This window comes from Passer montanus, unplaced genomic scaffold (genome assembly GCF_014805655.1).
Source record: "Passer montanus isolate IOZ18808 unplaced genomic scaffold, ASM1480565v1 scaffold6, whole genome shotgun sequence".
NCBI classification, from domain to species: Eukaryota; Metazoa; Chordata; class Aves; order Passeriformes; family Passeridae; genus Passer; species Passer montanus.
Genome location: NW_024371037.1, coordinates 3,092,014 through 3,107,375, shown reverse-complemented (window position 1 = coordinate 3,107,375; position 15,362 = coordinate 3,092,014). Strand labels below are relative to the sequence as shown.

General features: G+C 36.0%; 1 protein-coding gene across 4 annotated transcripts in view; it reads left to right on the top strand.

The window, feature by feature from the left end:
• BRD1 (bromodomain containing 1) overlaps positions 1-14,723 on the top strand; it is a 66,666-nt gene extending 51,943 nt beyond the window's left edge. For all 4 annotated transcript variants that reach the window (XM_039726832.1, XM_039726833.1, XM_039726835.1 and 1 more), the window contains 5 exons: positions 4,307-4,442; positions 5,599-5,726; positions 7,570-7,679; positions 9,953-10,107; positions 12,823-14,723. In XM_039726832.1, the coding sequence (XP_039582766.1) occupies positions 4,307-4,442; positions 5,599-5,726; positions 7,570-7,679; positions 9,953-10,107; positions 12,823-13,006 (713 nt within the window). In that variant the 3' untranslated portion in view covers positions 13,007-14,723. The remainder of the gene's footprint in view (positions 1-4,306; positions 4,443-5,598; positions 5,727-7,569; positions 7,680-9,952; positions 10,108-12,822) is intronic.
• The last annotated feature ends 639 nt before the right edge of the window (positions 14,724-15,362 follow it).

Genomic DNA, 15,362 nt, shown 5'->3' with positions numbered 1-15,362 from the left:
TGTACATTTGTAGATATGCTGTGCTGCTCTTTGGAATATATTGAGCTTTGTTCCTCTACCATGTTTTCCAGACTTGTGCTCTCTTCTGGAAATTACCTTTTCCTGATTCCATTTATTGAGTATGGGCAAAAAGATTCCAACTTGCTTGATGTAGGTAGGCAGTGAAAGTTTTAAATGCAGTCTAAGAACAAACTGGCACTCTGAGAAAAAGTTAAAACTTTGCCTAATAAATTCAGTTTTCAGTGCAGTGAAAGACCTGTGGAAAAGTATCAGGCTGATCATCTTTGTCTTACTTTTTTTCTTCTTAATTAGCATTTCTTTATTTTCAAAATGGTTGTGTTATGCTGCGATTTGCAAGGCAGTAAATTTTCCATGTAATTTGAAGTTGAGCAGAAGATGAGAAATGGCAGTAACCCTGCATTTAAGATTGATAGCAGACTTCATCGTTTGAGAATTCCCTTTTTAATTGAAAAAAGTTAAGTTCTGCCTCTTGAGAGTAGACTCCTTTTTTAAGAAACTTAAGAACAGAGGGGAAAAGTAAAGGAAGTGAGCCTCTAATGAAAGGCTTTTAGTGCTATTGATGAGGCAATATGTGTAAGAAGTTTAGTACCTGATATAAAATTTCACTCCATGACTGTAGAGAAAGCTCATTTGATCTAACAAAATCATGAGCTTGTGGAAAGTTGTAAGCAGGATGAGTTAGGTCTCATGGATTTTTTTTTATTTGGCCTTCTGAGTTATATCTACTGATTCTATAAAATGCAAGTTCCTTAAAGCAAATGGAGATCTTTAATTTCACTTACTTCAGCTACAGGACATTGGGTGTTTCATGATTCATGAGAAAATAGTTTTGTAATGATATAACAGAAACCAAGTTGTGTAGTATATCTGATCTTTTTTTGCACATCAGTGCTACTACCATAAAGCACTTAGGGTTTATTGCCTCCTTTTCTTCTGGCAAGTTAGAAGGTCACTTGTGAACCACTTCATCTATGACTAGATATGAGTGTGTTTTGCTTAACATAAGCCTTGAGGTTTTCCTTTCTTAAAATAATGCCTATTCCTTATACCTTCTGAAACATGAACTGTATAAACTGGAGTATCATGGATTGTGTAAGCTCCTGTCATTTGGGGCTTGATGCTCAGGAAAATTACTCCTGCTGATAAATTGCATGTTCTTTGTTTTTCATACTTCCACAAACAAGAGAGAAATATGTCTGGGAAGCTCTAAATTCTTTTGCACTTTAGTATTCCTTTTTTGTCAAAAATGTTTTGGGTTTTTTTCCTCAATTACCATAGTTTAACCCCAGCTGACAACCAAGTAGCACTCAGCGACTCTCACTTCCCAATCCTTGGTCCTCACAGTGGGATGAGAATCAGAAAAAGGTAAAACCTCTGGGTTGAGATAAGAACAGTTTAATAATTAAAAAAAAGTAAAATATAGTAGTAATAATAATACGAAAAAGGAATAAAACCCAGGAGAAACAAGCGATGCACAATACTGTTGCATAGCACCCACTAACCAATGCCCAGCCCTGTGATCAGCCCCTTCCAGCCAAGTCCCATCATTTTATGTATGGGACATGGCACTTCATGGTGTGGAATATCCTTTTGGCTAGTTTGGGTCAGCTGTCCTGGCCATGGTTCCTCCCAGTTTCTTGTGCACCTGCTTACTGGCAGAGGCACTGAAAAGTCCTTTACTTACTGTCAGCACTGCTCATCAACTCAGTGTGTTATCAACATTCAAATCAAAATACATCATTGTACCAGCTGCTCAGAACAAAATTTGCTCTATTCCAGCAGAAACCAGGACACCACTGTTAGCAACTCTTCTGCAGATGGATAAAACACTTTTTACTGTAATCTGAAGTGAATTAAGTGAGTCATTAAACTCACAGCTTATATGTAAAGTAGAATAGGGCTGGACTGCCACCTCAGAGAGCTGTCTCTGTTGCTATAGTTGCATCTTTCTGCTGTATCCCTTGTTTCTTAACTTCAGCAGTCAGGCGATTACATGGTTGCTTTGTCCAGTGTGTTGCTTAAAACTGGCTCCTTACCATTTCTTGGTACTGACTTGTTGACAAAGAGAAGACACCATTGCCAGTGACTGAGAGTGCCAGAACGCCCATTTTGGTGACAGCACAGTCATAAACAGATTGAAATAACAAAAATGTGAAGCCCCTGTTGTCCTGGGTATGCATGTACAAAACCAGTGTATGCAGAGATAAGCATCCAAGTCACATGTGGCTTATATATGGGTAAATGTTTTGCACATGCTCTTAATACAGGTACTTCTTTCCACTTTGAATGTGAACTGTGCCCTTGTTCTGGCAGCAATCATTACTTGATCTGTCTTCCTGTTTAAAAGTCAGTCTGTGATCTGACTTGTTTCTGCTGATAGCTGCTTCACATTAGCTAGATGCCTGAGTGATAACTTGAGTAATGTGTCTCCAGCTTGTGGCAGGATGAAAACCAAACAGTTTATACATCTCACTTGAAAGATAAATCTGACGGAATATTGAAGAATAACAAGTATTTTTTGCAGAGATATAAGAGATGTCCTTTGCAGAATGGTTTTTTTAGCTTTTCATTTCAAATGCTGTGTGAAATGTACTGTGATAATTTAAATTCTCCTATACACTTTTTCATAAAGCATACTCTGTTCCAGTACAGTCTAAGACCAAACTCCTCCTTAATCTACAGATATTTTTATCATTTTGCTGAGAGTGAGAACAAGATTAATGAATACCACTGATGAATAGTTTGGTGCTTGTCACTCAGGACAATGCTTCCTTTACCATTTTTCTTCTGTAGGAAATCAAAGGCAAATACAGGAGTTACAAAACAAACATTCATGAATGAATATTTACAGTGTAAACTAGATGACAAGGAAAGAGAATGCTTATATGTAAATCTTTCAGAACCTTGAGTAAATATACTCCTTTTTCTCTCAAAAATCTGAAATTATATTGGCAGTCCAAATGGAAGGTCTCCTGGGGTGGAGGGGAAAAATCCTATAAGTCACTATATGGAAATGCTTGAAAAATTACTGGATTGTAAAAGGTAACTTGAAAGTTCCTTAGTTATCAGCCTTCTTTGTAGCAAACAGACTGAAAGAATTCATAAAGGGAGTTTTGCCATAAGTGTTTTACAGTAAAAGGCTCTGTGGAGGGGCATGTGAAGTTACATAACCTAGTTTGACTGTGTCTGAATGTACAATGATCATGATGGTCTTGAAGTCTTTGGTAGTGGTAAGGATGGCTGGGATGGGTAGGTCTTCCTTGTGCTGGGAGTGACATGCCCAGAATTGAATTTGTTTTAAAATGTTGTTTTCTTTGTAGCCTGCAGTTTGCAGTGGCTGATTGCAGGCTGGTACCATTGCCTGTGTTGAGTGCATTTCTGATTATATTCTGCAGTCTCTGTGGGATTCTTTCCGTGTTAGTCCTAATGGCCACACCACCACATACACTCCCACACACCCTGGAAAGTCTTCAGAATGCCATCTTGAAACTTTTCATTTCCCTCTTTAATAAAGTATAGAAATAGCTTAATAAGGACAATACTGTTTGTGTGGCAAACCCAGAGCAGGATTGGCAACAGCCCATCAAATAAGTGGATTGTAATGTGAAAGCCTTTTTAATGTTTTTATTACAATTATGAAATTAAAATGTAATATCCTTTGATGTATATAAACTTTTGTTAGGGGAAGGCTAACTAAAAACAGTACCATGCATATTATTGATTATTGGTGACAGAAGACAGTCATCATCATATCAGTCAGTCTGAATTTACTAAAATGGAAAGACTACCAGGAAGAATTAGATAGTGTCATGGAGGAATCCATATCAGTCTTCCAGTGTTTGAAAAGGATTTTAATGATTACACCATTGCATTGAAATAACCCTTTTGTTGACTTGGTAATCTGCCTGATTTGTAACATTTTATTTTCTTGGTTTTTTTTCTATTTAGCTTTTTGCAGCATGATTGTTTTAATAGTTGGAAACATTAATGCAAAGACTGATTTGATACTCCTGTTAGTATTTCCCATGTTACAATCTCTGCTTGCTTTTTTTTTTTGTACCTTACCTAAAGGTTCATCCTGTTTTTAAAATATGGACAACAGAAACTTCCTATTTATAACAGTTCCTTGAAATCACATATTTTGTTAATATTCACATTCTTTTCATCACACCAAAATACTTGAAGAACAAAACACTAATGATGTGTTGTGTAAATACAAAAGGTTGTTAATGAAAATGGTGTGGTTTCCAGTTTGATGCAGTTTATTTTTTGTGTTATGCTGCAGGTCTATCAAATGGTTTTGGAGATGAAAGTAAAGAGAGAGCATTAGATGATACTCCAGGAAGAAAAGTTGAACCTCGTCGCCGCTGTGCATCAGAATCTAGTATTTCATCTAGTAACAGTCTCTTGTGTAACTCAAGGTAAAACTGTAAATATGAAATACAGATTTGAGACTGGATATATCAGTTTTCTATATTGCTTGTGACCCACATTGGAGGATTGCATAAATTTTGGAAAAAATAGTCTATTTCAATTTTATCAGTTATGTCAGATCCGAGATACCTTTCAGGATTGCTGGGATTCTTCTGTTGAATTCAGGTTATTGCATATCCAGGCAGTTGCATTTTTAAACTGACTGTGCTTTTCTTGCTTTGTGAAGATATATATTTTTGCATATAGTGTCTTGGCTTAATTGCCTTCCTCATCTGGAGCACTAAAAATGTGTGTTTATTTTTGTGAGGGCAAGAGAGAAGCAACTTACAAAGCAGAGTCTTGTACACAAAAAAGGTAGTTTGATGGCTTTGGAACTGTAGGTTGTCAGTCTGTGGGTGGCTGGGTAGGTACTACAGTGTTGATAGTAACTCTGTACCAGGTATTGACTTTGTCTCCATGGAGTCTGTCAGAATGGACACTTCTGCCACCACTGATGTCTCCATCACCAATGGTGTATCTTCTGAAAGAACACTGATTTCTGGGTGAAAGTTAGCTGTCTCCAGACCTGAGCTATAAGGATGGGACATACAGGAGAGTATAGGGTAAATTGTTAGACAGGAAAGAGGACTTTATTCATGTGTTCAGGTAAAGAGAATGGTGTTAATGCAGTCATGTCCAAAAGGCTTTCAGAAACAAAAATAATTTAATATTGCCTCTGTTTTAAATGTGATCTTCTAGATTAAATTGTTAGTATAATTGTTGTTCAGATTCTATGATTTCTTGAAGAAATCTCAAGTGTGTAGAAAACAATTTTCCCATTTTGAGTGGAGGCATTTCACAATGGAAAGACTGGGAATTGTAGTGAAAAATTAAAGAGAATGGTTGTGTTTTTTGTGTGGTAGAACTGTTGGAGCAGTGGAACTATCTTTTGCTGATAACCAGGCAATTCTGTTTTGAATTGAATTATAAAAGCCAAGAGCTTTTGCTTTTATATTGTTTGTATTTGTTACTCAAAATATTTTTAGAGCCTGGTCCAGTGATTTTATTCTGTACTGATGAAATTTAAATTCTCGTTCAAAATTTTGATTTATAGTGAGCAAGGTTAATTATCAAGTAATGATTTTAATGTTAATACTTTTGTAGTTTTAGTCTCCCGAAGTGTGGTAAAGGTAAACCTGCCCTGATACGGAGACACACACTGGAAGATCGAAGTGAACTGATATCATGCATTGAAAATGGAAACTATGCCAAAGCAGCAAGAATTGCAGCTGGTAACTATAAATACTTGAATTCTTAATAGTATTGTATAATTTTGTACATTTATTTGATAGATTTTTACTGCTTAAATACATTAAGCCTTCTGAAAGTGTTGTTGATATCCTTCCAGAAACTACTGAATTCTGCTTTTGACTCTTTAAAGACTTTTTAAAAAATAGCATCTGACTCTGATTTTGATTAATTTTCTCACCTTGCTTGAGGAAATAAAGAGGTTTTGAAATAAAAAAGAAGATTATTTTTCTTTTACAGACCTTGTAAAAGAATATTGGTAATCCTATGTGCTAGATTAGTAACCCGTTACTACCATGTGGAATAAACTCTGACTAAGAGGAATTCTGAGACTCTTACTTGTATTTACACCTGAGAAGTCTCTGTGTCTGGCTGCATGCATCCCATCAATTTGTGTATGATTTTCTCTTCAGCATTAAAATACCATTTTGTTTGCAGCTGAGAATAGTGTAGATTTCTTTCTTGTAAGCTGTCCTGAAGAAGAGGACTTGTACTGTTTTTATGTACCACATACAGTTCTATATACATATTTTTGAAATAGTCTGTAAATGAAGGATGAATTAATTGAAACCATCATGATTCTTTCTAACTGACATGTGAATACTTTAGAAACTGTTACTAACAGAGCACAGAAACAGAACTTACTGTGCAGCATTACTGAACTAGTTTTTTTAATGTGATAGCTTTAAATACTTTTTTCATGCTATTTCTAATTTTAAATGGTCTTAAAACACTTTTTTGCCCTGGTATGTTTCTGTAATGTCAAGATAGAACATGTATCTGTGTGCCACCTTTCATTATAAATAAGCAATGCCCATTTGAAATGCATTTTCTCTCAGCAGTAAGTATTGCCTGACTGCTGAAAGAATGTGCAGCTGCAGCCCCTGAACTCTGTCTTGGTACCACGTTTCCCCATACAAGAAGTGCTGCCTGACATTTACAGCCTATGAACTTGGATAACTTTTCCCCCTTTGATCACCACCTCTAGTTCCATCTTGAGGTTGTAACTCACTGTCTTCTGATCAGTCTCTGAACTGTATCTAGGGGACCAGTTGTGGTTTTGGTTGACTGAAAGGCTTACGTCTGTCTCAGGCTTCAATCTATTGCTGAGCAGCAAAGAAAATTGAGGATTCTGTAGAAGGGCACAGTAACTTAAACTCAGTTGTTTGTTACCCTGCTTTTTTGAGAAGAAATTAAGCACTATTGCTGCTACCTGGAAACCTGTTGACATTTTTCAACTTGACTGCAGGAGAGAGCAGGTCAGAGAGACCAAGAAAACTTGTTAAAAATAAATGGAAATCAAAATGCAGGTTAGAATTTAGGTGTAAGAATAGAAAGGTGTACCAGTATTGTTAAGTTATGAGGTGCTAATCTCAGTGTGGGTATCCAGGTATCCAACACTTGGAAATATATACAAAATATATTGCAAATTGCATCTTGAAAACCATCACCTCTGTGACAAGATTGTAATCACAGTAAAAGAAACTCTTATTTGAAGTACCATAATTTTATGTTTTCTTTGGAGTATTTTCAAAGGGAAAGAATTACTGGAATTTGGCAAACGTTTCCTAAGAACGAAGATGTTTTAGATATGCTATTTGTAGAAGTCTAAACTCTTGTTCTTTATCTGTAGGCTTGGAAAAAAGTATTAGTACCATGTAAAGAGCTCTTATGAATACTACCTTGTTTTTATTGGTATGTTTGTGAAAGTTGGTATTGGTATTTGGATTCTAAGGATCATGAGCTATTGATTAGGAAACCAAGAACTGCAGATTTGCCTGAGGTTTCATTCTGGAACATTTTAATTTTCTATTTCTTTTTTCTTAGAAGTTGGGCATAGCAGTATGTGGATTTCAACTGATGCTGCAACATCTGTTCTTGAGCCTCTAAAAGTAGTATGGGCCAAATGCAGTGGATATCCCTCTTACCCAGCTCTGGTAAGTGCCCAGCTTCCCACAAGTACAGTAGTGACTGTTTCTGGTCTGAAAACACCATGCGCAAACTTAAGGTAATTGGCAAATTCCCATTCAGGTTGAATAAAGGTGGCTTATTCTGCCCTCTTTACTATGCACTGAGTTTGTAAAGTTACTGCAATACCAGATTTTAAGTCAATAGTTTCTGCTACCCTGCCAGCCCTTTGAGATGTGCAACACTCCTGTGTCGTACAACTAAGCCTGCAGCCACTTGCTCACTCCCTGTGGGTGGGGAGGAGTCAGAAGAGTGCAAGTGAGAAAACTCTTGCGTTGAGATAAAGACGGTTTAATGTCTTAAAGACAAGGGAAAACAAAAGCCATGCACACAAGCAAAGCAAATTGATTCACCACTTCCCATGGACTGCAGGTGTTCAGTCATCTCCAGGAACACAGATCTCCTTTACATGTGGCTTGGGAATACAAACACCATCACACTGAATGTCCCTTCCTTCCTCCTTCTTCCCCCAGCTCTGTATACTGAGCATGATGCCATAGGGGATGGACTATCCCTAAGGTCAGCTGGGGCCAGCTGCCCCAGCAGTGTCCCCTCCCAACTCCTTGAGCACCCCCAGCCTCCTCACTAGTCGGGCAATGTGAGAAGGGGAAGAGGCCTTGACTCTGTGTAAGCTCAGCTCAGCTTTAACAAAACATCTTTATATTGTCAATGCAGTTTTCAATCCAAATCCAAAACATAGCCCTGTACCACCTACTTTGAATTGTCTCCGTCCCTGCTAAAACCAGCATACTTGTCTCAGTAGTCACTGTTTTTACATTATATATTAATTCTGCTGCAAAATTAGTATAAAAATACTCTTGATGGTGCAGCTCATTAAAGCAACTAAAAACTCAATAGCTGGAATAAACTGACTGATTGCAGCCAATTGTGAATGGTGTACTGGAATGTTAAAGCTGTTGTTAATAGAGGAGATATATATATGTGTGTGTGTGTGTGTGTGTTAATAAAGAAGAAGCAGACACAGTTCTGCTTACATCAAAGCTTGCAGAGAAAATATTGATGAGGTGTTTGGCTTTAGGCTTTTGGGGTTATATATGATCAGTGCATACACTGGCTTGATTTATATACAAGGCTGGACAATCACAGCTTTTAATATGTGTGTTCTAAAGACAACATGAAATGTAATCATACAAGAGTCAGGTTAAAATCTCTGGAGGTGGAAATCAGAGCACTTGAGTTTAGGTACCCTCAATGGGTGACTCAAAGACACTTGGGTCAGATGCTGAAAAGTTGATGATTTGATGATGGTCTCTTGAAACACGTTAGTGCTAGATTGAAACTGATGAAGACCAAAGGGTTCCTTTTCTGCCTTCTCCTTTATGTGAGCATTGGTGTTTCTGAGAGTGGGATAAGTTAATTGAGGAGTTAAACTTCTGTCAAGAGAAGAAAATTCTTCTGATTTCTATGAGCTCCCCACAGTATTAGCTTTCTATTAATTTATTTCCCAAAGTCAGTTTACTATGGATTAAGATTGGTGCCAGTGTGGATAGTTGAAAAACAGGAGTTGATAGAGCAGGAGATGGGTGAAATAGGCATGGAATAAAAACTTTTCCTTGGGTGGAAGCTAGGCACTTCATAATGCTGTGAGCTGCCTGCAAAGAAGTTTTCCATCAAGTTGGTTAGTTTAACATATTCCCTCTCTCTCCCTCAAGTTTCGTTTAGAAAGACTGTGACTGTAACTGCATGTTTTGCTGAAGACTGAGTCATTAAATTGGACATGCAAGATATTTGAAAATTACGTATTTTTTTGGTTTTGTTTTTAAATTTTTGCCCCAGAATTTGAGTCTGGAACATGTATTTTACCAAAATATTATTTATTACCAAAATACTTAAACATAGGTTGGTTCTTTAAGGTACATGAATTTCAAACCCTAAAATTTGAGGCCAGATACAGCTTCTAGAAATTATAGTTTGACTCTTTCATTCTAAAACCTGCTTGTCAGTCTTAAAGTTGTACTAAGTGGAATTCAAATGGGACTATTAAGAAGAACTGATACGGATGAAAATTGCTTTTTTTGGTGTTTTCAGTCAAATCTGCCACTAGGTCTCCACTATGCTTATTCAACTTATGTCGAAAAGTTGTGTGTTAACACAAAGTCAGTTTATGTCCAATGGGTGTTTAGTTTATTATTTATATCTTGTTAACTTAATTTGTAATTCCTTCTTAAAATGAATTACATAATTTTAAAAATGAGGGCCTGTCCTTTCTTCTCTTTTACAGATTATTGACCCTAAGATGCCTCGTGTTGCTGGCCATCACAATGGTGTTACTATACCAGTGCCACCTCTAGATGTACTGAAAATTGGAGAACAAATGCAGACCAAATCAGATGAGAAACTATTCTTAGTACTATTTTTTGACAACAAAAGAAGTTGGTATGTTATTGAAATGTATTATTTGATGCAGTAACCTAAAATTTTAAGAACCTGTACCTTTGGTCTGGAAGAAAATTGAAACATTATTTTTCCATAAATATAATTCCTGTGGAACTGCAAACTGTAATGTTAAAATTTCATATTTGAGTCTATTTTTGGACCAAGGTATATATATCATCGCTGAAAGGTACCTTTTTATTGTCAGTTTAGAAAAAAATATTTTAAGTCATTGAATAGTCTTTTTTATTTACAAGTGACTTTCATTTATTGACCTGATGAAATTGCTTCATTGATTTACAGGTTTTTAAAAAGTAATAGTCTAACATTTATCTCTATCACCCTTCATAATTGCTTTCTGAATTACAACACTTCTTCCCCCAGTCTGCTCAAGTGCATTTTCTTTGAATTTTTAAGCTGTCTTTAATTCAGTGCTTTACTAACACCTTCATTTGAAGTTCTTAGTCTTTAATTTTTTTATCAAACCCTCCCTATTTCCATTTATTTTAGCATCAGCAATATGATGTGTAGAGCCTGAAGGGGGATAATTCACACAACAAAACATTCTCTTTCCCTCCCCCATGGTCTTCGGTTTTAGGGCTGGTGGGGTTTTTCTGGGGAGGTAGGAGGAGACACACAAGGTTTTTTCGTCTTCCTTTGGTTGTTAGGGTTGTTTTTTGTTTTGGTGGGTTTTTCCTGGACATGGAAGCTTCCCATCTACCATTCATCAAGCTATGTATTTCTTTTCTATGTTCTCTGTAGAGCCTCTCCTCTCCTAGTTTCCATACAGGTCAAGCTAACTGTAAATATGTCCATGTCTTGGTTTTCTCTTGAATTTACTTACTTTTAGCTATTAGTTTCCTCTTTAGATGATGATATGTGGCATTGAGTGATGCTGCCATTCCCCTGACTCACTCTGTGCCAGTACACTATCACTTAAATAAATTTCTGCTTAAAATTTATAACTGATGTTTGCTCTTTTACCCCTTAGATTTTTTGGCATAATTTTTCTGTTCTTCAGTTATTTTTTTAATTAATTGGTACTTTGTCTTAATTATCTTTGTTCAGTTGCTCAGGATTCCATAAGATCCTGCATTCTTCTGCCTTTGTTTGTGGAGAATATCTGCATTTAAATATACTCAGCCTTGTTTCTCTTTTTTTCCTCTTACTGGTGTTGCCAGTGTAATGCATGTTTTCCCTGGTCAGTTTCTTAATAATTGCTCTGATTGCTTCTTGATCTGGGGAGTCCTCTACAGCTTAAACTTTTTTTGATTAGTCTCTATGTGCAGGTGGTCCTAAATCATGTAAATATTGTGCAAAGTTGTCTGTAATGGGTACTCTGCATAGATTGGCAGGAAAAGACTCAATACTTCTTCCAGCCCCTTTCCTCCCCTCCACCCTCACCCCACCAACTTTTTTTTGGTAACGATTCTTTTATTATGATTATTTTGGCACTCATAGTTCTATTTCTGTTGTGTCTTTTAGTCTGGAACCCTATTTGTTATTTTCATTCATTTGAAGGGTGTCTGTCATCTTCATTCTTTGATATCAGTGTCTATCCCCTGTGGATTTTCATATTTGTTTCTTCCTCTTCGTCACTTATATCTGGAGGACTTGCAAAGCTTTCTTTTAAAAATACCTTCTTAAAACTTCCTCTGATCTGTATTAAAACTGGTAATGGTTAGACTGATGCTTTTCATGCTGTTGTCATACTGTCTGTGTCCTTGTACTGACTTTTCACATTTTATTTCAGTGCGTGTGCTCAATAAAATAGGGTTCTAGTTTAGGGTCCTTTAAGAAAATGAAAGCCAATTTTATTTATTTAAAAGAAAATTTTTGCAGATTTGACTGTTTGATTTCCTGTTGGTTTGGCTTCAAATGGTCTCCCTCCCAAACTAATATTTTTATACAAAAGGAGGGCTTCTGCCTTTTGCAGGATTGGGATTGTAGACTACAGTAGCATATCTTAAATATATTCATTAATTGACCTAACTTTTGTTTTCCTCAATGTGTGTAACTTTGGAAAACAGGATTACAATCAACCTTTATGAAAATGACATAAATTTAATTTATACTTTTAAAGTAAATATTTAGAATGCTTTAATTGGAAGAACAGGATGTAGAGTTTTTTCCATTATGACCCCTCCATGTCCAGAATTTGAAGAAATGTATGGAGCTTGCAACAGAAAAGTACCCTGAATACAGAGCTAGTGGGATTTCATACTGCAGGGTAAAAGCATGCTAAAGTAGAACTTCCTTGCCAGCTTAGCTTTCCCCATAAAGAACAAATCAAGATGCCTGAAATTTAAGGCAAAAATCCATCATCTGAAAACTCCTTGTTTTAATGGAAGGGAAAGAATGAAGAGAAACAATACTGTGTCAGGTGAATCTTGAGCCATGTCCAGTGTCAGTTGCTGCTGCCTATTCTTTAACTGCATCAGTATTTTAGGCTAAGATTTTTCTGTTGACACATAATTACTAAGTGCATATCACTGAATTGGAATGTATTCTGTTTTATGGAAGAGATTTTCTTAATATTTCATGTTCTTTAAATATTTAATGCAAGTAAGCACTAACTTAAAAGGTGTTTTATTGTTTTGTTTAAGGTGGTAAAGCTTCAATATGAGAAACATGGCATAGTAGCCCTGACATTTCTGGACAGACTTCTTGATTTTATTCTATATTTAACAGATTTATTTATTACCCTTTTTTTTACAGGCAGTGGCTTCCCAAATCCAAAATGGTTCCCCTTGGGATAGATGAGACCATAGACAAGTTAAAAATGATGGAAGGACGTAACTCGAGCATACGGAAAGCAGTAAGAATTGCTTTTGATCGTGCTATGAATCACCTGAGTCGAGTCCATGGAGAACCAGTCAGTGACTTCAGTGATATTGACTAACACAGATTCTCTAGCAAGGCATGAAAAATACCACAGAGACTTGAACTCTACTAATGAACCTCTTTGTCTAAAAGAATGTATTGAAGATACAACCCCTTAATTGTTGATTCAGTGGCTGAGTTCTGCAAACTTGAAATAGTTGAGCAATTCTTCTAAATCACCATTGCCATATTGATTAATTATTTTATTGTGTTGTAGATTGGAGGATTTTCCACTAAACCTGTTAAAATGTCTTGTTCATAGTGTTCATAATTGTACATAAATGTATATTCAACACTTAACTTATTCTGATTTTAGAAGTAGCTCCTTAATTCCTTTTATAATTTTGTTGGGGAGGGAATTGGTTTTTGTTTTTTCCATGCTTTTTACTTTTTTATTTCTTTCTTTCTGAGGTTAAGTTACCTAAGCACCATCTTCCAGCTTGAGGTGTTTAGTGGATTTTAAAGCCTAATATCAAAATGGCATCAAATATATGTTTGCCTAAATCATATACAGTATGGTGCTGCTTGTATCATTTCTTCCTTGGTCTGTAGCTTCTGAAAAAGACTTCTGAATGTTTGTGTAAATTGTTGCTCTTTGCACAAAGTACCACATATTTAAGATTGATGTAAATTTTCAATTACAAATATGTATTTTAAGAAAGGAAGTTGCATTATTTTGGAGGGTACTTTGTGAAAAAGACATCAATAAAAATTATACTATGTACATCACTTGCAAATCACCAAAAACACTCCATTATTGCCCAAAATGACTTAAGGTTGTTACTGTTTTAAACAAACCTGGCTTAAAGCCTGCAAGCACATTATTTCTTTCAAAACCATATCCCATATATCTCCCATTGGTTTAATTTTGTTGATATGTGTGCCTCCCTGTGTTTTATTTATTGTAGAAAATGTATTAATTTGCTTTATAATGAAAAATAAAATTGACAAATATATTGATATGCATTTTTATACAGGCACATGAGAAGACAACTTGGTTTGGGAGAAAAATGTATTGGAAATTGTATAAAATAACTCGATGGTTTGTGTGTAATTTGGTTTTTTGGTAACTTGTAATCTTTTGTTTCCAATGAGGGGATTTATGTAACTTTTAATTTAGAACACTTTGGTAGCAATAGAAACTTTGGATACATTTTTGTATGGTACATGTGATGTATATAGAATTAGTACTTTATTTTTATTTTTAAGAAGTAAAGCATTATGTTTGGGCAGGGGGAAGAAGGAGGGTGGGTTTCCAGAACTGCATTTTTATATTAAAAAGAAAAAAAATAAAGTCAAGATATTGATTGTTGTAGCTACTTTATTCCTACCTTCACTGAGATACTGAATTTGTAACAATGAAAATGGCAAGGTATGTTTGCAATGTGATTTATAATGGCTCCATTATTTATAAATGCACTGTGTTTGAACTCTTTTGCAGTGATATCGTAAATACTGTACCAAGTTATATAATATGAAACACCAAATAATGCATATGAATGCACGAAGTATTTATGCCCAGCTTTTTTATAAAGGATTAGCAAATACAGCAAAACCAATACTTTTTAAATCTTTTTTTTAAAACTTCATTGAATAGCATACTTCATTGTTAAACCTGCTTGAATCTTTATTTTAAAGGGACAATTACTTTTTAAATAGTTTTTAATGTTTTTATTCTCTATTGTTTGTAATACCCCCGTAGAAGCTTGAAATAAAATTTCTTTCTCAACTGTAAATTTTGTCCTGAATTTAGCCCCTGAGATTTTGCTGCAGTGCCCATTTTCTTACTCCATGACTGAGCTGCTCCAGAGGCACTGGGCCGAGAAGCTGAATGTTTTCCTGTGGCACCCAGCATTGTCCTTACTGAGCCCTTTGCATAGGAGGTATTCCAGCAGCTGAGACCAGTTGCCTGTCATGGACCCTGGTAATTAGGGATGAGTTGGATAAACTTTACAAATGATCAAGCAAATAGTTTTCTCAGACTTGACAGCAGACCCAGCTTTAGGGAGAGCAGTGATGGCAGGTACCCTGGAAGGACCATCACTGAGGTATGCTGCTCTGATGGCCACAGCAGCCACATCAGTTAGAAAAATTAAAATCTGGTTGTTTGCATTTAATATAATAACTTTGAGGATCTGACATACAATCATGCCCTTCTTTAAAGGGAATGGAGCCTAATTTGGGCAGTGTTGAGACAGTAGAACCACTTGTCATCATTAGGACTCTGTTAGGATATTAAAAAAATACGCTGCATCGGATTTTATTTCAGGTTGGTTCCACAAAATGTACTCAGATTTTGTATGTGTAAAACTAGCTAATGATTCACAACCTCATTTGGTGCACAGAGAAACGGGCCTTTTTTCTGTCATGGACCT